Source organism: Neofelis nebulosa, chromosome 8 (assembly GCF_028018385.1).
Source record: "Neofelis nebulosa isolate mNeoNeb1 chromosome 8, mNeoNeb1.pri, whole genome shotgun sequence".
NCBI lineage: Eukaryota > Metazoa > Chordata > Mammalia > Carnivora > Felidae > Neofelis > Neofelis nebulosa.
This window is the reverse complement of record NC_080789.1, coordinates 12,068,498-12,092,253: the sequence shown is the minus strand read 5'-3', so window position 1 is coordinate 12,092,253 and position 23,756 is coordinate 12,068,498. Positions and strand designations below refer to the sequence as shown.

The 23,756-nt window shown below is 44.9% G+C and overlaps 1 protein-coding gene across 25 annotated transcripts in view; it reads right to left on the bottom strand.

The window, feature by feature from the left end:
* The window catches only part of RBFOX2 (RNA binding fox-1 homolog 2), a 287,236-nt gene that overhangs the window by 146,860 nt on the left and 116,620 nt on the right, over positions 1 to 23,756 (bottom strand). Inside the window, exons 1-2 of one of the 25 annotated variants that reach the window (XM_058741443.1) lie at positions 10,311 to 10,605; positions 10,098 to 10,226 (exon numbers count right to left, since the gene is read on the bottom strand). The exons of 22 other annotated variants lie outside the window; for them this stretch is intronic. Coding sequence is in view for 1 of the 3 variants with exons in the window: in XM_058741438.1 (XP_058597421.1) it covers positions 8,758 to 8,772 (15 nt within the window). In the remaining 2 variants the exon portion in view is untranslated. Of the gene's footprint in view, positions 1 to 8,757; positions 8,883 to 10,097; positions 10,227 to 10,310; positions 10,606 to 23,756 lie in introns of those variants that run through there. 2 more of the 25 variants (XM_058741444.1, XM_058741438.1) reach the window with 2 other exon arrangements.

Genomic DNA, 23,756 nt, shown 5'->3' with positions numbered 1-23,756 from the left:
AGAGCGACCTAGTCAAGCCCTAGAAGTCAAGAGCGACCTAGTCAAGTCCTAGAAGTCAAGAGCGATCCTCAGTAGACTCTCCTGTATACTGGCTCTCTTCTCTGTGACGGTCCGTTCACCTTTCTGCTCTAAAGGAAACCTGACTGCCCCTCACAATACTGCTTCTTCTGCGGCAAAAGCTTTTCTCCCACCCCTTAACATACCTCATTGGGGGCAAGTAGCCTCCTTGAGCCCCATCACCATACACCCTCGGACCTTACAGGTATCCTCCTCGTTTCCCAACAGTACTTCCCAAACCATTTCTCTTCCACCACCCTAACTACAGGTCCTTTGAAACAGAGATCACCTCCTCAAGCCCTGGCACACGGCTCCCTCTCTTCTCTCCTTTACTAGCCTTATCCTTCTTGACAACTTCAACACCCGCCTAAGGTGACTCACTCGACACTCCGGCCTCCTAGCTGTGTCACTGTTTCAATGTCTTTAGCACCAGCTATTTTTTTTCACCACTTCACCTCAGCACCCACCTGGCATCCTATCCGGGCACTGTCTTCACCAGTAACAGCACCATCTCCGAACCTGTCGGGCACACTTGGAGGACACCACCCTCACCCTCTCGAGGCTGCTCACTCCAGCAGCTCTCCCACGCCGCATTACTCCGACCTCCTTGAGACCTCAAATCTACAAGTGGACCTACTACTTTTCCACTCCTTCTCCTCCTCCTCCTCCTCCTCCTCCTCCTCCTCCTCCTCCTCCTCACATTCTTACTTCCCTCCTAAGCCAGTTTACATTCGAGGGTCTAACACTATACACAGCCCTTTTCAAAAGTCTTAATTCCTGGGGAGCCTGGGTGGCTCCGTCGGTTAAGCGTCCAACTTCAGCTCAGGTCACGATCTCACAGTTCACGGGTTCGAGCCCTGTGTCGGGCTCTGTGCTGACAGCTCGGAGCCTGGAGCCTCCTTTGGATTCTGTGTCTCCTTCTCTCTCTGCCCCTCCCCTGCTCACGTTCTCTCAAAAATAAATAAACATTAAAAAAAAAAAATCTTTTTTTAAGTCTTAATTCCCTTGCCCCTTTTTCTCTCTGTCTAACTCATCTGATGAAACCTCAACTCCTGATCAAATGCAACTACTTGCTTACTCCTCTCTTGCGTCTAAACGGAAGACTGCTGGATAAAAATCACCCAACTGACCTGCCAGCACTCACATCAGGTTTATGACCACAGATCTTAAGCCCATCATACCTCGCTGGTACACTCACTTCCCATTTTATGAGATGACCACTGTTTCACACCAGGCCCTCTCTCCACAAATCTGCCCCACTTCTCCACTCCCTACAGTGCCATTTTCAGCTTTGTTCATCTTCTATCGATCAAGAAAGCAGGCACAATCTTAGGACTCCCTCTTCTGCCCGAAAACAATGCTGCCAGCCTACCCGGCTCTAAACGCACACACTCTGCCACCCTTCCTACTAAAAAGGAAAACTTGCTTCTGGCCCTATCTAAGGCCAATCCCTCTTCTGTGTGCTGGGTATAACATACTCTGGTCCTGCGATTAGCTTTTCTTTTCAGCGTCCTCAATTTCTCCCCTCTACTGGCTCTTTTCTACTGACATAAAACATGCCTGGATATCACCTATCTTTTAAAAAAATCTTCCCTTGAACCCACGTACCCATCCAGTCCCTGCCCCAATTCTTCGCCCCACTCTAAACAGTCACGGTCTCAACAGCCTCACCTACCAATTAACAACTCAGCCCATTCCCACTGGCTTTTTTTATCCACATCATTCCAACTGAAAGAGCTCTTACCAAGTTCACCAATAACCAACATCCTGCCAGGCCCACGACAAATTATTTGGTCTTAAACTATCCAAACCCAGCACTTTCCTCTCCAGAGTCTAGGCTATCACACACTTGCCCTGTCTCCCTCCTACCCTACTCAGTTCTTAGTACCCTTCAGATCTCTACTGAAATGCCTTGGGGCTTCGGCACCAGCCAGATTCTCTGGTGATGTTTTCTCCCAGGCTTTAAATATGCAGAGATGAATCACAACCTTACCACCCTAACTCACACCTCTCCCCTGAGCTCCAGACTCATATCAAATTGCCACTGAACTTCTCCACTTGGATGGTCTAACAGAGATTTCAAACTCAGCAAGTCCAAACCATAAACACTGTTTTTCTGTGGACTCTGCTCTGTTGTAAGGATACAGCCCATCCATCCTAATTCTTCAACCCAAAAGCTGAAGAACCCAGATTTCCCCTTTCTCACCACCCAGACAGGCCCTCCAGAGTCTAAGCTATCACCTCTTGCTTCCACCTACAGCAAACAGCTTCCAGACTTCCCTTATCACTTTCCCTAAAGGAAGCCGCCCTCCTGCTTAAAATCTCCCATTACCTTCCCAACTTAACCAAATCTCTATCCTGGGGAATGATCTGGCCCCACCTACCTCTCAGTCTTATCTTCCTACACTCTCTTTTCTCTTTGTTCTCCGCACTCCAACCACACACCCCCTCTTTCGGTCCTTTGAATACCCCAAACTGGTCTATTTCACCCTAGTTCACACATTCAACGTCTTATTTGCTTACATGTTTACAGGGTTTTAAAAAAATTTTGTAACGTCTATTCATTTTTGAGAGACAGAGAGAGACAGTGTGCGAGTGGGGGGAGCAGCAGAGAGAGAGACACACACAGAATCCAAAGCAGGCTCCAGGCTCTGAGCTGTCAGCACAGAGCCCGACACGGGGCTTGAACTCACTGATTGTGAGATTGTGACCTGAGCCGAAGTCGGATGCCCAACTGACTGAGCCACCCAGGCGCCCCACATGTTTACGGTTTTATTTTCCCAGTTAAAAAATACTCTTTATGGGAAAGAACTTTATCTTGTTCATTCTCCTTCCCGACCCCTGGGAAAGCCATCAGCACACAGTTGTCATCAATAAATGTGTTAACTACTGGAGTCTCGTATTATTAATATAATCTTTTGCTTAACCTCTTACAGTTTGCTGAGATTTAAAATATGCATCAAGCCAATTTCACCCACAACATAAATATAAATTCTCCAACAATAACAGAAGCCTCTTGGCTTCTATTCAAGCATTCGACTCTTGATTTCAGCTCAGGTCACGATCTCCCAGTTCGTAAGCTCGAGCCCCGCGTCAGGCTCTGTGCTGACAACATGAAGCCTGCTTGGGATTCTGTCTCTGCTCTGCTCCCATGCACACACACACACTCTCCGCCCCCCCTTCAAAATAAATAAGCTTAAAAAATAATAATAGAAGCCCCTAATTACCTTCCTAATATACAAATCTGATCCTATCTGATCCTGCTTAAAATCCACCAAAGGTTCCTTACTGGCATAAACCAACAAAGGTCTTAAACTGTTCAGATCATCTGGTCTCTACAATTTTACATTTTCACCCACCACTATTCCACTCATTCCACACATACAAGCCACGTGGAATTACATGCGGTTCCCAAACATACATACTTTCTCACCAATCTATCCCTTTTTAGAAAATCTGTGACCCTTTCTACTCCTCACCCACTCTGCTTGCCTGTTTCCTCCTCTGCTTAAGGTTTCTTTCAGCTCCTAGATGCTGTCAGCATATTTCAGTTCTCTCTTCCTGCCACTCTTTTCCCTTAATTTCCTAGAGTGCTGGTTTTCCTCCCGCAGAACAAGGTTCTGCTCTCCTCTCCAGAACCTTGTTCCCTGCTTCGAGGGTTGGTTCGTCTCCTACCAGGAATTAATTTCTCTTCTTGCTTCTACATTTTCTCCCATTTTCTAGGCCATTCTCGTCTGAAGCCATCCTCATACCTGCACACAGCTTCAACTACCCACCGCCTGCAGATTCCTCCCAAGTTGACAGCTTAAGCCTCTCTCTTCCCTTGTATTTCCAGACCTAGGTGGCCAACTAAACAGAATTTCCCCTTGAACGTCTCCAAGGAACCCCAAAATACTAATTCCAAATCAAACTCACGATCCCTGACCTCTTCCTCCCCAAATCATGACACCTGCCAATTTCACCTTTAGCACATCTCTCCTTAGGTCTGGGTGTCCCAGCACGGGCCACCATTACTGCTCTCGGCCACTTACACGATTACACACCATCACCCCATTTCTCTCTCTGCACTCTTACTCCCCTCTAATCTCTCTCTCTTCAAAAACAAATCTAATTATCGACTCCACTTCAGCCTACTCTCAATCCTACTTAAAATCTTTTAATGGCTTTTCACTGCTAAGGATATAGTCACAGGATCTGGCCTCCAGTGTTATCTGAACTGAGCTGTTTCTACATTTTGTGATAACTCAATTTACCATCCAGTCTTGTTTTTTCACTGTGGAGACCAATTAGAATGGCAAAGTTGTGACCAAAAGTGAGCATCAAAATGTTAGCCTGACCGTCACCTGAACGATAACTGGTTATTATTACCTTATATTTGCTTCGCACGTAATAGTTTCTAAAAACCTTTAGCAAAGATTACTTCCTAATCTGTCTGGTATTACCAGTCCCACTTCAAAGACCAGAAAACTAATGCTAGAAAGGTCAGACGCTGGCAGATGGCTTCATTGAGACCAAACACTCTGTCCTCTGACTGAGTCTGTCATGTCCATGTTTTAGGATGAAGCCATCAGTTACTGAGACTTTACTTCTAAAATGGAGGGTACATTTTTCTGAGATGACACCATGAAGGTTCCCCAAACCACCACCTTCTTTTCACAGCCTGGGAAACCAAGGCATGTGCAGGTAAGTAACTTGTCTCCAATAATTAATGGGCATGGAAACAGAATTCAGGGGGACTTATTTTCATTTCTCTAGTCTAGCCCAGATCATGCTAGACGGTGGTGGTGATAAACTGAACGGCACTGAACAAACAGAAGATGGGAAGCACGGCGCAGTAAGCTCCGAGGCCAGACAGACCGGAGTATAAATGCCACCTCTGCCGACTCTCAGCTGTGCGGCTTCAGCAAGTTTCTAATGCTTCTGCTCTCCCAGCTGTGAAATGAACAATGGCCAGCTCCCAGGTGTGCTGGGGACTGAGCGAGGTAGATGCCTAACATGTATGTTACCGCTCAATAAACAGTTAAAGTAAACGAACCAAACACATCAGCTTCTCCCAAAAAAGGATAGTGTAAAGAGAACTGACAGCCACGGAGTTGGAAACAGATGGGACTGAGTTTCCACCTCTGCCATTTACTGTCATGCTTGCTCGCTCGCTCTCTCTCTCTGTCTCTCTCAAAAATAAATAAAACATTAAAAAAAATTTTTTTTCTTAACGTTTATCTATTATTGAGAGACAGAGAGAGACAGAGCATGAGCAGGGCAGGGGCAGAGAGAGGAGGAGACACAGAACCTGAAGCAGGCTCCGGGCTCTGAGCCATCAGCACAGAGCCCGATGCAGGGCTCGAACTCACAAACCCGGAGAGATCATGACCTGAGCAGAAGTCGGACGCTCAACCGACTGAGCCACCCAGGCGCCCCCAAAATAAATAAAACATTTAAAAAAAGAAGAATATGGGTGAGAGAGCCTGGGACCAGTCCAGCTAAGATCAGCTCAGACCAGGAGAACACATCCTAATTTCTGGGAATTTAAGTAAATGGTCTATAGTTTTGTTCACGGCATATAAATTGTATGCTCATCAAACAAGTAAGTTCCCTCACTACAGGAATTATGTGTCTCCCTTCTTCCCTCCCCTCCCCCTTCACCCCACCCTCCCTCCTGTGTTAGGCCAAGAAGAGGAGACCCAGAATAAAGGATCGTCCTCATAAGGAAAGCTTAACAGGATCGTACCTGAACAAAAAAGTTGAGAAAAAACAACGGGGATGTTCTCCATCAGGAGGCAACTTTAATGAGGGTTCTCTAGTCACAAGTACTTAAAATACTGATGAAGGGGAGACTCTTCACACGAAACTAGTTTGTGTTTACCATCGTTTTCCCTACACAAATTCAAAGGCGTTCTTAACATGCTGGGGGAAATGCTCTGGGGTGGTGAGTGGTCCCGTCCACGCAAATGTGCAAAGCAAACAGTTACTTACTGAACATCTACTGTGTGCCACACACCACGTTAAGCACACTTCTTAGATGATCTCAAATTCTGACATTAATCCCGCATGAGAGGTATTATTTTCCCCACGGGACAAATGAAGACACCGAGGTTCAGAGAGGTTAAGTAATTTGTTTACGGCCACGCGACCAGAAATGGCAGAGGTGGGATTTAAACCCGGTAGAGTCTCTAAGATGCATATTTTGGTGCCATACCATGTTGTCCACTGAGGCTACCAAATTCTCTAAAAAGCAGGTGACTCAACAGTTAAGTGGGGGGAAGATCTGGCCAAGAGACACGTACAGAGAGCACAGGACGGCATTCTACCTCAGAGTTCTAGACACACAGAAGCAAACGAGGAGCCGCGTCTCACTACACAAACCCAAATGCTTGGATGAGCTCTTTTATTCTTCAGCTCTACAGGTTCTAAGAATGTCCATGCCACTCAGAGGTATTGACAAGTGAACACGGTTCAGGAATTTTTCCAGAATCCCGAGAAATAGCACCTGTAACTCACAACTGGTATCGAACCAAGCAGGCAACAGAGGTGATTACCTTTCACAAATTTCTCAGTTTACCAGGACCCAAGCGTTCTTGCACCCCCGGGTGTCCTTCTGGCACGTATACTGCTACACAAACTCACTTCACAGACTCCGAGCATTACAGGAGGTTCTATTATCTCGTGGATGTAAAAACTGACGCTCACATCAGTTACATGACTGCCCAACGTTGCACGGCTGGGCACTGGCCTAGACAAAACTCTGCTCTCCCATTCCCTGTCCAATAAATTTTCCCCACAGGACCTCCTCAATGCCTCCCCGCTTGATGCTTGACCACCTAGATGCCCCTCTCTATATCTGGGTGTTACGTAGCTATGGCTCCCTCTGGACATTTTCACGGAGTTCAACAAATGTGTGGGGCACTGGGATAGATGATGCAGATAATAACAGAGCTGACACACATTTCACCCTCCGGACAGTGCTGCGCAAACTTTCAGATGTCACGGCACACACAGACAGTTGTAGTGGTTTTGTGGCACAAAGTGGCAAACGAGAATGCATGTGTCCAAGTGACCAGGGGAATCCTAGCCCCACGTGGCTGCTCCAAGGGCGGAGGGGAACAGGTATCTTGGGGTGTGTGTATCTCAATCCAACATATGGTACTCTGGTTCGGAAGCTCTATTCTAAGGCTGAAAAGTACAGGGGGCTGAGAGAAATTTACAAATAACTGGCAGCACAAAGAAAGCAACTGAGGAGACCGTCATTGTCTGCTCTCGTCAAACATAAATGAGCAGAAATGAGATGAATGCAATTTGCTTCCTTTCATAACTCCTCTTCCAAACGCATCAAGACAGAATAACCCATCCTCTCGTCAACAGATAGCTGATCAGTCCCACCGAGAAGGCTGCAGGGACCCTTGACACAGATACCTAGCTCACAGGGAGGGAGCTAAAAACTACTTAAAGGATGGAAAGTGTGTCAGAGCTCTTTGACTTCTCACAAGCGCTAGAAAAATAAATCAATAAGGGGAGGAAATTACACTTCAAGGTCATATTCGAATACGAAGGGAGAAGGAGGAAAAGAAGTCCCTCTAACACACACACACACACACACACACACACACACACACACACACGCCCTCTGTGGCCAAGCTCCGTCTCCATAAACCTAGTTAAAATTCTGCCTTCTGATATTTATAAATTTAGTCTGTCTGAGCCAAGTAGGTTTCTGCAATTCCAGATATCTAGGCTGAAGGGCAAAGGGCAAAGTGAAACTTTCAAAAGCTGGCTCGTGGCCAAGGGCATCACATCCAGGAGGCTCCCTTAGCAACACACAACAGCTGTCTGCTCAAGAGAGGGCGCCGCCATCTTTGCAAGGGGCTACAGATGCTCTTATTTTCGCAACTACAAGTAGCGTGGGTTTTTTTTTTTCTCGTATCGTTGTCCCTGTCATCCCCCTAAAAGTTATCACATTTCACAACTTAGAAACCCCTCCAATCCCAGTAGATTTCTCTCCATCCCAAGTTACAACGCCACAGTGAACAATAAATTCAAATAATGTGAAGGTATTAAGCTCTTGGCAAATGTAAAATGCTTTCTAATGTCTGGTTATTAATTACTATTCTAGCTGCTACAGACTTGGTGTCGGACCATGGGCAAGTCACTTTGTGACTTAATTACTTCCCTCATAAAATTTTCATAACAACAGTGACCTACTTCATCAGACGATTGTGGAGGACAATAAAAATTATTTAAAACTTTTAAAAGCTTATTCCTCATCAAGAACCACGCCACCTATTGGCTCTCGATAGCTAGAGAGATGGGTTGGTTAGCGAACGCAGTGCCCCCCAAAGCAAAACCCAGGTGGGTCCTGGCACGCGAGGACGACTGCAGCTCCCAGGCGGCCCGGCTCATCTCGCCCGCCCCCATCTGCCTTCTCCAGACCTGCCAAGCCCAAGGGATGACGCCGCACTGGGAGCTCACCCCTGCGCCTAAGTCTAACAAGATAAACAACACTTTAAAAAAAAAAAAAAAAAAACAACAACAACCAGTGTCACCATCACGGCGGCGAGGCTTCAAGAACCTAACACCTGGGAGTAGAAGGGGATGTGGCAGTCTGTGCTCGGAGGGGAAGGCCATTCGTGCTAGAGCACAATCTCGCAGCTTTCCACTCCTTATATGTTCAAGTGCAAGCCCTCACCCACAGCACTCTGTACTCACCCAGAGGTACATCATGTCAGACCGGGCTGCTCAAACTCAGCGGTCAGTTGATCCTGGACTGCAAAAGGGCACTTCAGTGAACTGGAGGAAAGGAGGTGCCAGACTCGGGGCGGGGGGCAAGGGCTCAGGGTGGGGAGAAAACCCCCCCCCCCCCAATCACTTGAGCTTAAAAATCTGAAACGACCGGTCTCCTCCCCCCTCCTCCCTCCTCTCCAGCTGACTGTTCTGTTGTGCTCTCTCCTCCCTCTCTCCCTCCCTCTCCCCCTCTCTCTCTGGGAGTTCCCAGCCCCGTGTGTCTGAACTGGAGAGTACAGCTCTCTCTCTCTATTTGCCTTCAGGGAATCTCTCTCTGCCATTCTACTTCTAGAAACACAATCATCACTCGCAGGGATTATTGCAAAAGGCAGGGATGGGCGGGGCTAGCAATAAACCACCAGCACCAGTTTCTAATGCTGGACATAAACTAGTTTAAGATGGGTTCTTTAAACATGAATGAAGCAACCAAAAAACTCTGCCCTCCAAGAAGATCAAGGGGAATTGAGTCAAGTTTCTCCCCTGTCCATTTCTTCCGGAGCCCCCTCAGAAGCCAAGCATAAACACAGAACCGGCTCAGAGCCTATATTCCCCCGAAAGGCTGGCCTTGCACCACTCTCCTGGATAATTCCGAATTTAAAACAGAAGAAAACTTCCATATAAAACTCAAGTGGGCTTTTATCTTTTTTACCACTTGCCCTAGTTCAGATCAACACAGCCTCCCTTCTGAAGGGAGAAAAGACAAGGGTCACATGGATTCTAAGTGCCTACCATGTTGCAGATTTACTAGACATGGGGACAGAGCAGGGGACAGAGCACGGGTTTGGAAGCTGGGTCTGCAAGGATTATCATCATGGCCTGGGGAAAATCACTCAACCCGATGAGGCCCTTGTTTCCTCAACCAAAAGCGGTGTGTAGGAGTATTCCTTGTGGAGTCATTGTCATTAGCTCCAGTGATAGAAATGTGTAAGCTGTCAAGTTCCTGGTGACACGTTTCCTAATTTAGTGCAGCGCAAACGTTTAGAAATTTCCTCCAATTCGCCAGGCATAGTTTGATCGATTAGGTTCCACAGTGAACAACAGGTATCACCAAATCATCTGTCCTGCTGGTTCTTACTCAGAAAATAGCCGACTCCTTCATCCATCAATGCCCACTCTCTTTCCTTACTTCCTACCCATTTCTGCAGGTTCACATCCAAAAGCCCACCCTGGCTATGCATGATTCCCTCCCTCCGCTGCGAGCCTGGCCTTTGTAACGCGGCTCTTGCCATTTCTGCATTAAGTTACCACTGCATTCCCGTACCTACCAATCTTGACTCCTGTAGCCACACCTCTCAGGGTAGAGTCCATCTATTTCGGGCCATGGAATCTTTTGCATAGTACCTAGCACACAGTAGGTCCACTATACATTCTGTGTTTTGAGGAATATTTCACTCCTTTAATTAAAGGAAAAACAAAATGAGACAAACAAACCAACCAACCAAACAAACAAACAAAAAAACCCAAAACAAGAGGCCTACCCCCTTGCAGCTGCCTCAGGGTTCTGTTCCCCTCAGACATGTTGAAACGGCTCTCGCCTGCTTGTAAAATCTCCAAGTAAGGTCTGCAAGCCTCACCCTCAAGGCAGGCCCTGCACAGGTACAGGTCCGCTGGCTCTCCCCGCCTAATCTTTCCTGCTGTAGTGCTTCCGTATTAGGGCCCGCTCCAGTGGAATTCTTTGTTCTCTTAGGGTAGGAGACAAGTCACTTTTCCTTTTCTTCCACCACCAACTACCTGCCTTCTGCCAGAGAGCTTATAAGAAATACCTTTTCTCTCCTCCCACCTTCAACTCCCAGCTCATTTAAACTTGGAGGTGGGGCCAGTATTCTCAGCCTCACCCACACCTTTTCTTTTGCTTTCTGCAGAACCTCTCTGCTTCCTCTGAAGGCAGGATTACCTCATTTCCAGTACAAAAGAGGACTAAGAACTTCCAAATCTAAACATGAGACAGCCTTTTTTTTTTCAGTGGGAAAATAAATCTTGACTTCCTATAAACGGTTACATCTATAATCAATTTTTAAATGCAACTTTCCTCTCTAGTTTCATAGTCTATGCCGGAAATCTTAAGTTACCAGACCTCTCTATACTCCATTCTTAATATCTGCATTAAAATCACACTGTTAAGCCACTGCAGTCTTTTCAAACTCTTTGAACACACAAAACGGACTCGTTCATTCTCAACCAAGTATCAAAAAAACAAATACGATAGAATTTCGCGTATTGTCCCTTTATGGTGTTATCTTTTGGTCAAGTTTGGGATGGGATAAAGATATTCCTACTCTCCTGGAGCCAAGTAGAAGAAAAATGCGTAGAGAAAAGAGCTCCGACACAAAATAAGAAAAGTTCAGATATGTCACAAAAACCCGAAAACGACCTCCAAAACACTCCTAAGTGGATCCATTATAAACTTTGGAACCACAGGGAGAGTTTGTAAATTCCTATAAACGATTCTCTCCCTTTTCTCCTTTTCTGATCATGATTTTTAAAACTGGGTAAACAGTCTGGTCGGAAATCAAACTCTTCTGTGTTTTCGTCACAGACACCAAAAAAACTCCAAAAATTCACAGGCAAGCTAAGCGAACCTTCTTTATTCATGCTCCTGCATGTCCGCATTTTCCTACCTTAAAAAAAAAGGAAGGGGGGGGGAAGGAAAGAAAACAAAGACATTAGAGGGGGGAAAAAAATCTCCCCAATCGTCAAAGTCAAATAAGGAAACCTATGATTTATAGCCGGTGAAGAGACACAAAGGTGTTAACAATTCCACACCATGAAGACACTCTGAAAAGGATCACGGTCTTCTCTCGTACATACGATCAGGATGCACACATACTTCATTCTGTTAGAACATTTCATCAGGCTGTGTGACTGTACTCTGAAACTCAGCGGCTGAGTATCAGCTCCGAGGAGAGAACATGTGAATCAGAGCATCAGAGAAGGAAATGTCCGAGGGAGGGCCCACAGAGGAAGTCTGGCAAGCCTGCTTCTGAGAAAGAAAAAAATCAGATTATCGGGGACAGCAATATGGGTGCTGCCAGTAATTCTAGCCCTATAATGCATCTCGAATTCCTACTTCTGAAAGTGCTGGATTTTGTAATGTGAAGAGTCTGGTGGGCCAGACGCTCAGAAAGGGTTTGGAGCCACATTCCGTATTCTCTGCCACAAAGTCTAACAATTCAAGAGACTGCATGTTTTATGCAGGTTTCTCTGTGGGTATAAAAGGCTGCTGGGGAAGCGTGTCCATCTGAGGAGCCAACAAAATTTCGTAAAAATATACCTGGGAGATCAGGCACTGAAGATTTTTCCAGAAGAAATCCAAGACAACCCTCTGTACATAATTTATATTCCTTTCGCCTTCGGGACGGGTAGAGACAACACAGACTCACCACAACACTGAGCTATAGACATGGGCCGTATGAGGGCCAACTGAATTTGAGTTGAAAAAAAAAAAAAGTTCAAAGAATAGGGCTCTTTTAACCTTGCTTCCTCTCAGCTTAAAATAGCAAGGATTCCCACAGGGCAGTTCTCTAACAGAATTTTGCTACTCAAAATATGACCCATAGACTAGTATCAGCAGCCTGAGCATCAGCGGGGAGCTACTTAAGTAGGAAAACTCTCAGGCCCCGCCCTAGACCTACAGAATCAAAATCAACATCACAACAAATGCCCCAGGTGGTTTGCAGGCACATTCAAGTCTGAAAAGCTGGTCCAGATAAAGCACTGTCCTCACAAAGCGCCAGAGACTCAAGGAAGAAAGGCGGAGACGTGGCTGCATTCTGGTCAGGGGACTCAACCCCCTGCAAGACAAACCCAGGAGGGAGTATCACACCCGTTTGATGGCTTCGACAGGACACCACCAGCAGCTGTTATGTACAAAGAACATTCCACGTGCCTGAACCATGCATGCGTTTTCTCAATGCATCTTCACAGTGTCTCTGTAAGGGAGGCCCTGCTTTATTTTTTTTTCACATGTAAAAGGACCTTGGGACTCAAAGGAGCCAAAAGCTGAACCCAAGTTTGTAGGGCTCCAAGACAGTTTCCACTGCGCTATACTTACTCACTGATAAAATCAATCAAGACTGCCAAAATCAACGGAAATTTTACCCTGGATATAACCCTGCAGGCCACCTCTGCCCATTACCAAGACTGCCAGCAATCAATGATACAGGTGAGGTTTGGAATTCAGGGGACACACACTGTGAGTTCCCAGAGACTGCGGCTCGGGCCGGTCAAGTACCACTCCTATTCCCACGACCAATGTCGTCAAGAGCATGGTTTCAGAAACCTCTTCTGAACTGCGGTTACCTTCTATGAAGTCTAAAGTGAGCTCTAGATGCATGGGTGGAGGGGGGAAAAGGGTGCATCTCAAAGCTCCCCTCTCAGTACAGCTACAGGCAAATTGGTGATGTATTAGCGCTCTTACCCCTGCAGTGTTTAGGGAACCCAGAGCAACCGGCCCTAAAAGAGGAAGATGCGTTATCTTTACATTATCTTAAGAGCTCTGTTCTTCCTTTACCATGTTTCAATCGTACTCTTAAATAAGCTCCCATACTTCCATGTAACTCGCTCTGTTACCCCTCCGGTACAATTCCTGCCCTCTTGGGAAGCCCGTATCCCAACCACTTTTTCATTATCTACCTGCTCCAGCCACGTCTTCCACTCCGTCCTCTGTCCAACTGTGATTCCACAGTTCGTAATTAGCATCGCACCCTTGCAAACACCCTCAATCCCGTGTCCTCTCCATCCCTGCCACGTGGCAAAACTCCAATCTCCAATCCTGGTGAAACAGTTATCTGCGTTCTCTGCGCTTGTGCCCACACAACTGAATGCTGCTGGAAAAAGATCACATAACCAAGCTGGCCGACTTCACTAGAAGTTCATGATCACAAAGCTCAACGGGGCACTCATCCACGCCAAGCAATCCCACCAAAGCTGCCCTTGTAAGCTTCCTACTCTCCAAAATGACTCTTGCCTTCTCCTCAAACCTCCTTCAATTCTCTCCCCACCATCTGACTTTCAGCTGTTGCTGTACCCAAATATTTCATTTTAAGAGAGGAGCATTCAGGGACGCCTGGCTGGCTCAGTTGGCTGGCCCAGTCGGTGACTCTTGACCTCCGGGTGGGGAGTCTGAGCCCCACGTTGGGTGCAGAGACTATTTAAAAATAAAATCTTAGGGGCTGTGGGAGGGGGGATGGGCTAAATGGGTAAGGGGCACGAAGGAATCTACTCCTGAAATCGCTGTTGCATGATGTGCTAACTAATTTGGATGTAAATTTTAAAAAATAAAAAATAAAATTGAAAAAAAAGAATGGAAAAAAAATAAATAAAAATAAAATCTTTGGAAGGAAGGAATGAATGAATGAATGAATGAATGAATAAACAAGCCAACAAACAAACAAATAAGAGAAGCATTCAGACAGCGTCTTCTGTCCACCAAATCTACAATCCTACCTAGAAACGCAGGAATCTCCTCTTCCTTAGGCTCTGCTACAACGGAGGAAGCATTCCTGGCGTCACGGCCCATTTCACCGCTTGTGCTCACGCCCCTCCCCGGGCACCCCTGTAAGGACTGTGCTGCTCTGCTGATCACCCTGCCTCTTGTATCCTCATCACCTCTTTACTCATCACTATCGTGCCAGCAAATAAACACACGCCCACCCTCAGAAAAACCTCCCTCCGCTTTCACGCGCTGATGGGGAAAGCACATACTGCTGCCATCGCTCTGGGGGGCAGTTTGGCAGGATCTATTAAAATCTGAAGCACACGTGGTCTAGGGCTCAGCAGTTCCAACCTCCAAGGAGCCTAGCTTAGAAAAGCCGCACAACTGTAGAAGGAAGTTCATTACAGCAATCTGTAAGAGCAAAAGAACTTTAAAAAACGCCAATGGCCTATAGTAGGCAAATGACAAAATGAACCATGGTTTTTAAAAACTTCTCCTTTGACCCCTTACCTCCCTACCACCCTGCTCACCACTTCACAGTAATGCTTCCCCAAAAAGCTGACAACACCTGTCTCCACTTCACCCTTCATTTCTTCTTCAATCTACTCAAAATAAGGCTTCCAAGCCCTTCACTCCACTGAACTCCATTGAAATGGTCGATGTCAACGACTTCCATATTACTTAATTCAAAGGGCATTTTGTGGTCCTCGACTTATCTGATCTCTTCGCAGGATTCAACCCAGTTGCCAACTTTCTCAGACATTCTCTTTTTCTAAGCTTCTGAGATACGATAGTCCGGGGACTGTTCCCCCACCATCACCCCCCTACATCACAGATTACTTCTTCTCAGTGACTTTTTCTGGCTTCTCCCTCAACAGATCTCTAGAAAGAAAGCGTTCCTTGCAGCTCAATCCTGGGTCACGCTCTTTTATCTGAATTGTCTCATCCATTCCCATTGCTTCAAATACCATCAACACGCTAATAACTACCAAGTTATAACCCAGCCTAGACCTCTTCTCACGCTCCAGTGGGACTTTCAGCCATCTCACAGACGAGTCCCACATTACGGGCTCTTAGTTCTCTGCCACCACCACCCCCTGGAAACCCAGTATACACTTGGTGTTCCCCTACCTCGATACGTGGGACCACCTGGCAATTAGGAAAGGCAGGGTCCCTTCCCTTATCCCACGCCGCTCACATCAAACCCATCAGCAGGTTCTGTGTGTCTGACTTCCCTGTCTCCTCTGCCACCACCTTAAGCCAAGCCACTGTCGGTTCCTTCCTGGACATCACCGTTCCTCCACTTCCGCTGTGGCTCCCCTTCAAAACATTCATCACAGAGCAGCCTGAGGGAGTTTTTGAAACACAAATCAGATCCTATCACTCCCATGATTCTATAGCTTCGCCTTACACTTAACAATGTCCTCTATCTGAAGTCCTTAGACTGGCCTTTAAGGTCCTAGATGACCTGCTAAGTGCCTGCCTCTCCAACCTCAGTGCACATCATTACCTGGCCTTCAATCACTAGGCTCTAAATGCACTGGCCTCACGCCAATTCCTGATCTAGTCCACCCCTCTCCTCAGCTCCCCCCCTCCCCCCGCCGAAGATTTTCTTCTTGAAACCTCTCCTCATCCTGCTTTATCCTCTGCAAGGCTGGCTCCTTCTTATCTTTCAGACCTCAACTTAAAAACACCTCCTCAAATAAAAAAACTCTCCAGACCACTCTCTCCAGTTGGAGATCCTTCGCCCAAGCCCCTGCTCTCTACTACTGTGCTCGTTTTATTTTCCTCCTAGTAGATATCAAAATCTATCATTTATTTATTCCTTTGGTTTCTTATTTGTTTTCAATTTCTCTATTAAAAAGCAGTATTTTATATATACCACATACAACTGAGATCTTCTATTATGGAACGTTTTATCCCTTGACTTTTTATTAAGGAAGGTCAAAGTTATTTGTAGGAGTTTCTGGCACTCAGGCAACTGTCTAACTAAGTCCTATAAATAAAGTTAGAGCGCTACTAATTTTGCCCTAGTAACCAAAAGGGCTCAAAGTTTTGTGATAGCTACAAACCATAAATACATGCCTGCACCAATGGCTTTAGAATATTAGTTTGCAATAAACATAATACTGGTATGAAAAAGCAGTTCCAATCCATTTACTTTAAGCTAAACTGAACACCAACTTTCCTGACTGCCTCCCTTCCAATACTATAAATGTGTTCTGCTAAGCACAGTAAAATAGCATCCCAATCCAAGCTCCACTACAATCAAGCTTGCTGTATAGAATTATCCAGAGTCTAAAATCATGCGTCCAGGGGCACCTGGGTGGCTCAGTCGGTTGAGTGACCGACCTCAGCTCAGGTCATGATCTCACGGTCTGTGAGTTCGAGCCCCGCATCAGGCTCTGTGCTGACAGCTCGGAGCCTGGAGCCTGCTTTGGATTCTGTGTCTCCCTCTCTCTCTCTGCCCCTCCCCCACTCATGCTCCATCTCTGTCTCAGAAATAAATAAACCTTAAAAAATATTTAAATAAATAAATAAAATCATGCATCCAACACAGTAAGCTCTAGTCACTATTTGAATTTAATTCAACTAGTTAACATTGAATTTTTAATTCCTCAGTCACACTAGCCACATTTCAAGGGCTCAAGAACCACATGAGGCTAGTGGACAGAACAGATAAAAAACATTTCCATTGTCACAGAAAGTTCTATTGGACAGAGCTGTTCTAGAACATGGTAACTAGGAAGCAAAAGGTCTTCCAAGTACCCAAAATACCAAGATGTTCATGTACTTTCATCAGCAGGCAGGGAAACTCCACCAGGCCTTCTCTCAGAAACTATTTATTTTTGTTTTAGAAATACATTTCTGTCCTGGTTACCTGGCTACTTGCCCACTGAAAATTTAAAAGGCAAATTAGGAAAAAGGAACTAGGAAGCAGCAAGGACCGAGTACCAGGGGAAAGGGGACTATTATGTTAGAGGCAGCCACATCAGGAGTCAGAGAGACCAAGAGGAAAAAAAAACTAAAAAGCAGGTAAGGTATTAAAATGCATACAGATGTCAAAATGGGGCCATATAGTAAGGCCACACCAGTAAATGTTCCTGAAACACCATCCTTTTAGTCATAAAGTATAATTGATGTTGACAACTGTGTTAAAGCCATTAACAAAGTGTCTACTATTATCCTATGAAAAAGAAATAAATTATATAGTTATATAATACACTTTGCAAGGATTTATTTCCAAAATAACGAAATCTTAAACATCTTGGTTTTTAGAGAAGGGAAAATCCTCTGAGCGAGCTGGAATACACCACCACCAAAAATAACTCATTCCTAAAATATTCTGTATGGTCAAATTTTCAATTCAGTTCAACCAACATGAACGAATGTTCAGTTAAACCAATATGAACAAATGTTGTTTACAGAGCAGGGACAGATACGAGAATAAGACAAGATCCTTCTGTTCAAGGAATTATGGTTCCTCCATACAAAAGAACACTATATAGCTTTGGCGGGGGGTAGAGAAAGTTCTTGGAATACTCTACTATATATTTTTAAGTGATAAAAGAAACGTTCAGAATAATGTATAGCACATTATCATGAGGGGGAGGGTGCGATGAGGAATTATACACAAAATGGTAAAATGCCTATTGTCTCAAGGCGAAAGGCACTGGGAGGGCTCAAAACCAGAATCGGGAAGCAACTTTTCACTATACAACTGTTTTGTACCTTATGAATATTGAGCCACATACATGTACTGTCACCTAAGTTTGTTGTTTTTTTTAAAGCAAGTTCTCTATCCCCAAGAAACCTATAATCTAGTGGCTTACCCAGGCTTCAAAAAACTGAAGGGCTAAAACACTAAAAAAAAAAAAAAAAAAAAAATCTTTTTTAAAAAGGGCACCTGAGTGGCTCAGTCGGTTAAGTGTCCGACTTCAGCTCAGGTCATGATCTCACGGTTCGTGGGTTCGAGCCACATGTCAGGCTCAGAGCCTGGAGCCTGCTTTGGATTCTGTGTCTCCCTCTCTCTGTCTCTACCCCTCCCCTGCTCACGCTCTGTCTCTCAAAAATAAACATACATTAAAAAAAATTTTTTTTTAACTGAAGGGCTAGACACCTATTTAACTTATATTTTATTCTTACTAAAAAGTTCACTCTCTACTATTTGAAATCTCAATTAATGAATTGATTTCAAAAAACTCAAAGCTGAACTGTTACAGAAAGTGCAATGATCCTTACCATGACCTCATATTAACTTTTGGAAAAAAAAAAAAAAAATGCTTGCAGAAAGATGTACGCTTTTCAAGAATAAAAACATCTTACTGGATAATCCAGCAAAGATTGGTTGAAAACCTCCCAGGAAAGCTACAGAATGGTCTTCTGTACCATATGGGAGGCAAGGTCAGGTCACTTTGATAGTCCCTGAGGGGAGAATGCTGGTGACTTCCCAGTATTTTTTCTTTCATTCTACCTTAGTAACAAAACTTGGTTTTCATTCTAGGATATTACCATACACACCTTACAAAAAAAACCAAAACAAAAAAACTATATCTCCCAACCTCCCCTGCAGTAAGGTGCAGCCATAAGACTAAGTTCTAGCCAAGGAAATATTAGTAGAGCTGTAGCAACCATCTGGGCCACATCCTACAGACAGAAAAGCAAAGAACAGTAAGGATCCTGGGTCTGTGATAACCACGGAGAACCACATCAGCTCTGGACTACCTACTTTCAGGCTTCTTTTTCCTGAAACACAATAAAAACTCACTCTCATTTTAGCCGCTTGGTGGGGGAAGAGGGAGGTTCTATTGTATGCAGGTGAATGTAATCCTAAGTGAGCCTTTCCATAGTAAATTATTTTACTGTAATTTACAAACCAAAATGATAGAAATTTGATACGACAGAAACCAAAATGATAGAAATACAGTATTAGCGTAGCAGCTCCTGAATTCCAATATGAAAAAAGTCAAATGTGTGTGTGTATGTGTCGGTATATACATATACACCTTCATTTTCACCACGTGAAAAAAGCGGGTAATAATGCCTACATCACAGGGATGCCGTCAGACTCAAATAAAACAGACTGTGCTAACTAGTCTGTAAACAGAGCGTTATATCCATCATTACTATTGCCATTACCACTATACTAGCTGACTGGTTAAGTGTCAGTCACAAAACAAAAAGTATATGAAAGCAATTAAAACAGAAACCTGGGTTTCAAGCCCAAGGAATTCTGTGACCCTGTCAAACCTCCTTCACTAACTTTCTTATCTCTTTTACTTTGCAGAAAATACTAGATCAGCAACCTCAGTTTCCTTTTCTAAAGTGTGGGGGGGGGGGGAGAGGGGGAGGGGCGGGGTGTGGAAGGAGTTGAGTGGTTATAAGGGGGAAAAAAGAGCAACGGTGGTAAAAGGTTGAAAGCAGTTAGGGAATATGACACATCCGAAATAGATAACCCTGTTTTAGCGTTTCACAAACTGTCCGGAGGTAGTGCAGCCATTTTTAAATTGATGCTAGCAATGGTTTACTTCTACAATTGATTCACTCAAAAGAAAAGACTGAATACATGCATACGGCTTCTACAGAGTATGTAGCAACTTATCATTAAAGGTGGGATGCAGTATGAGAGAAGTAAGGGAAGGTGCCCTGATACAAAAAAGGATTTTTTTTTTTAAACCTGTGCACTCAGGCACAGGCAGTAGATTTAAAACAAAAATGGCTTCATCTCTTCCGTTTTTACACTTAAGAATGATTTAACTTCTCCAAAATGCGTCTTGAAGTCTGAAAAAAAGCAAATGAATTCCCTTGTTGAAGCCATCAACGCGCCCGTGAAACCGCTTCTGGGGGCTACTTTAATCCACGGAGACACTGCACGGGAGTCATGTCGCACTGCGTTGTTCAGTTCATTCTGTTTTGAAAAGTATTCCATGGTCATGTAACTCCGAGACACGTGCTTGAAGCGATTTTACTCTTTGCCAGACTTCCGCTTTTCAGAATCTTCTAAGAGGAGACCGAAATTAAGAGATGCTTTTTACTAAGTTTCAAAGATACCCACGGGCAGCAAACGAGCCATCCAGGGGTGTCAGAGATGAGCCGACAGGCAGACAGATGCCAAGAGTCTGCGGCACATTTTAAAGGGCTACAGTCAGGATAACAGGAGTGTGAGAGACAAAGTCAGACACCTTGAAGGTTTTTGTTCCCAGAAGGGCTACCAGAGGCACTGCCCTTTTATGTACCCTTCCCCGCTGAACGGCCATATCCAAGCAGCTTTAATTAAGCAGTATGGTCTCTGGGGAATTGGAACTATTCTACCTTTCCTGTTTGAGACACTTCTTTTATAATGGCTGTTTGTGAGTCTGATGTATGACTGAGGGCTTGCCGGTCTTCTGAGCCGGCAGGAAGAATAAAAACACCGAAATAACACGATCTCCTGAGAAGGTAATCTGTCTAATGCTAGAGTGAACCAGACCCTTCCATCCCAGATCTAAGCGATGTCTTCCATATCCAAGTTCTCCCAAAAGATAGTACATCCCAAACCCTATAAACTTATTTTCAGGCCATGACTACGCTGTTAATAACATACATGAGTTCAGTGGGACTTACTTTAATCATTTCTGAAACACAGTTTATTTTTAGTAAATATAAAAGTCCCCCACATGGGAAGCTACAACCATGCCAAAAATTTTCTATGAGGAGATAAAGTCCTATTTATAGACCTATCAGTTGCTCCTTGCTTAGGCTGTAACATAGTTTCCACTTTAAGCCTGATATGACCTCCCCTGACTTCTCTCCTCTCTAATGTTCTTTTCATCCTGAAGTTTCTCACATTTATCTTCACCTTCACAGGGCACTTAAGTTAAGCTACCACGGGGCTGGGGGGTGGGGGAGGGAAGGGAGAAGGAAAGAATCTCCTCTACCTAAGCCTTCTCCCAGTGGAGGGGTTTCGGTGGGTTTCAGGAACCTAAAACGAGGAAGAAAGGAGTTCTTCATCCGGTGAGCTGCTTGCGAGAGAAGCTAATAAATACTTAGTCCACAAGAACACTGCCACACAAGCGAGCCACGCTCCTGACAAGTGGCCCCACAGAGGTCTTCATCTGTGTATGACTTTGCTTCAAGTTTTCCATCTTTTACAAACCCAGCAAGAATAAATGTCAAGGTTTCCAATATGGAGGATGTTGTACTCCACAGCTAACCAGGGAACCAAACGATAAATGTAAGAGATTTATTAACTTTCTCCTAAAGACTGTCTCCTTCAGGGCCCAAGCTGCTGTTGATGTTGTTTTACATCAGCCGCCTGCATCTACACATCCCCACTTAAAATGCTAACTGCCGGACCTCCATCAACGATTTCAGAAGGGTAAGCGCCTTACCCTCATCCAGTGAGCCATGTTCATGGTCTCCTTTCCCTAGCAGTGGCAGGAGCCATACCCCCTCTCACCCTGCCCCTGCCCCACCCCACCCCCTGGACGAGACTGTAAATAAACCCTGTCTTTACTGCTCTGGCAAACCCTCACCCCTTTGATCTCTGAAGCCCAGTAAAATCCGTTGTCCCTGGTTCACTTTTTTTTTTTTTTTTTTTACAACCTTAAGTATATAACTGCCTTTTGTTAATTTTATGTCTATAGGTCTTATATCCTGAACGAGACTGCAAGTTCGATTATGAGCTCCTCAAGGGCAAAAGCCGTGTCTTATTCATCTCAGGATCATCCGCGTCATGCCAGGCGGCTGGCACAGAACAGGCACATGGTACTCATTGCTGAAATATTTGTTAGGCTGATCCGGATGGCAGGGGCCACGGAGTAAAGTATACTTCTCTTATGCGAATCTCACTGCACACAACTTAGGAAGGGCCAACCTGACTGCAGTGGCACTGGATCGCAAGCAATTCCTGAAAGGAGGGAGAAGAACACGGCCATGAAGGTGACACCCAGGCACCTCCCACTGGGGGGATCTCATCCCCATTCGCGTGCGTTCAAAGACATGGTGAACACAGGATACACCGAATGACAGGGCAAATGACAATATTTCCTCACTCCAAGGAAATTCAACCTGCTTTTTCCATCTACCTGTTCATCACTCATCTTCTCATGCCCACCTCTTCCTGCCCCCCTCCAATTCACAGTGAAATCCCCAACTCTCCAGGATCTCCAGGAAAAAGCTCGTGATTTAGCATTTTCACTTACAACAAGAATGGATGGATTTAAATTTCAGTAAAGATAACTCAAAATAAACATCAGTTAAAAATTCCCTGATTGTAAAAGTTGGCAAAGACCAAGAAATGCTCCTCTTAAAAAGCCGTTTTCCACTCTGACCTTTATCACGTAAAATGGTACTTCCCTTTTTAACAGAAGACATACGGATTTTCTGGGGTGAGCTGAGGCGTGGACATGGATGATTAAATGAACTCTCAAGCTCATTTTTTGGAGGCAGCATGATACTAAAGAAAGAACTTGGGTTTGTAAGTAGAATCAAATTGCCAAATCACCACTCACGAGCTATGACCTTGAGCAAGGACTCTAACCTAACCTCTCTCAACCTCTGTTTCTTCATCTGTAAATGCAGGGCTATTTATCATGAAAATCAGAAATAACGTACCTAAAACATCTAGTAGGTTAGTGCCCGGCTAAGTAAATTACAATTGTTAATAGATGTGCTTATTGTCATTTTTTTTCTCAGCCCACAATAAAAGACAGAAAATGGAAAGGACTCCTTGACATTTTAGGGCCACTGTTATAATTTCTTTTAAATTGGTACCAACAAAGGGCGCCTGGGTGACTCAGTTGGTTGGGCAACCGACTTCGGCTCAGGTCATGATCTCGCAGTCTGTGAGTTCGAGCCCCGCGTCAAGCTCTGTGCTGATGACTCAGAGCCTGGAGCCTAGTTGGGGTTCTGTATCTCCCCCTCTCTCTACCCCTCCCCTGCTCACGCTGTGTTCTCTGTCTCTCAACAATAAATAAACGTTAAAAAAAAATTAAATTCGTACCAACATAACATCAGTAAGAACTCACCTAAAGAGATCTATTTTCTCTGTGAATTTCAAAGTAAAATCTGCAGGAAGAGAAACACAGTGTTCCGTTGGGCAAGATGACCCTATTAGAGCCCGTGACTAGGGGAATTTATAGGTGGTATCATGAGAAACAAAGCTCTTCACAGCGGGGGGAGCTTCCAACAAGGGAGGATAGATGTCAGGGATTCCGGGTAGGGGTAAACCCAATACTGCAGTATCTATGTCATAGAAAAGCTTTGAGTAAAGGAATTTGCTTTGTTTTGTTTTGTTTTAACTCTTCCAAATTCCACCCTCCCTTAAATCAGCCATACTGTACTTATCTGACAATGGCAAACAGGAAAGGAAATACCTGCCCTACATGAGGTAAGGGGGATGCTCAGAAAGTGGGAGATGATGGCCAGAAAGGATGAGAACGTTTCTATGTACGAAAGGGGAAAACTGATGGCTGAATCATCTTCTTCTGTGGCTTTCAGGAGATGGCAG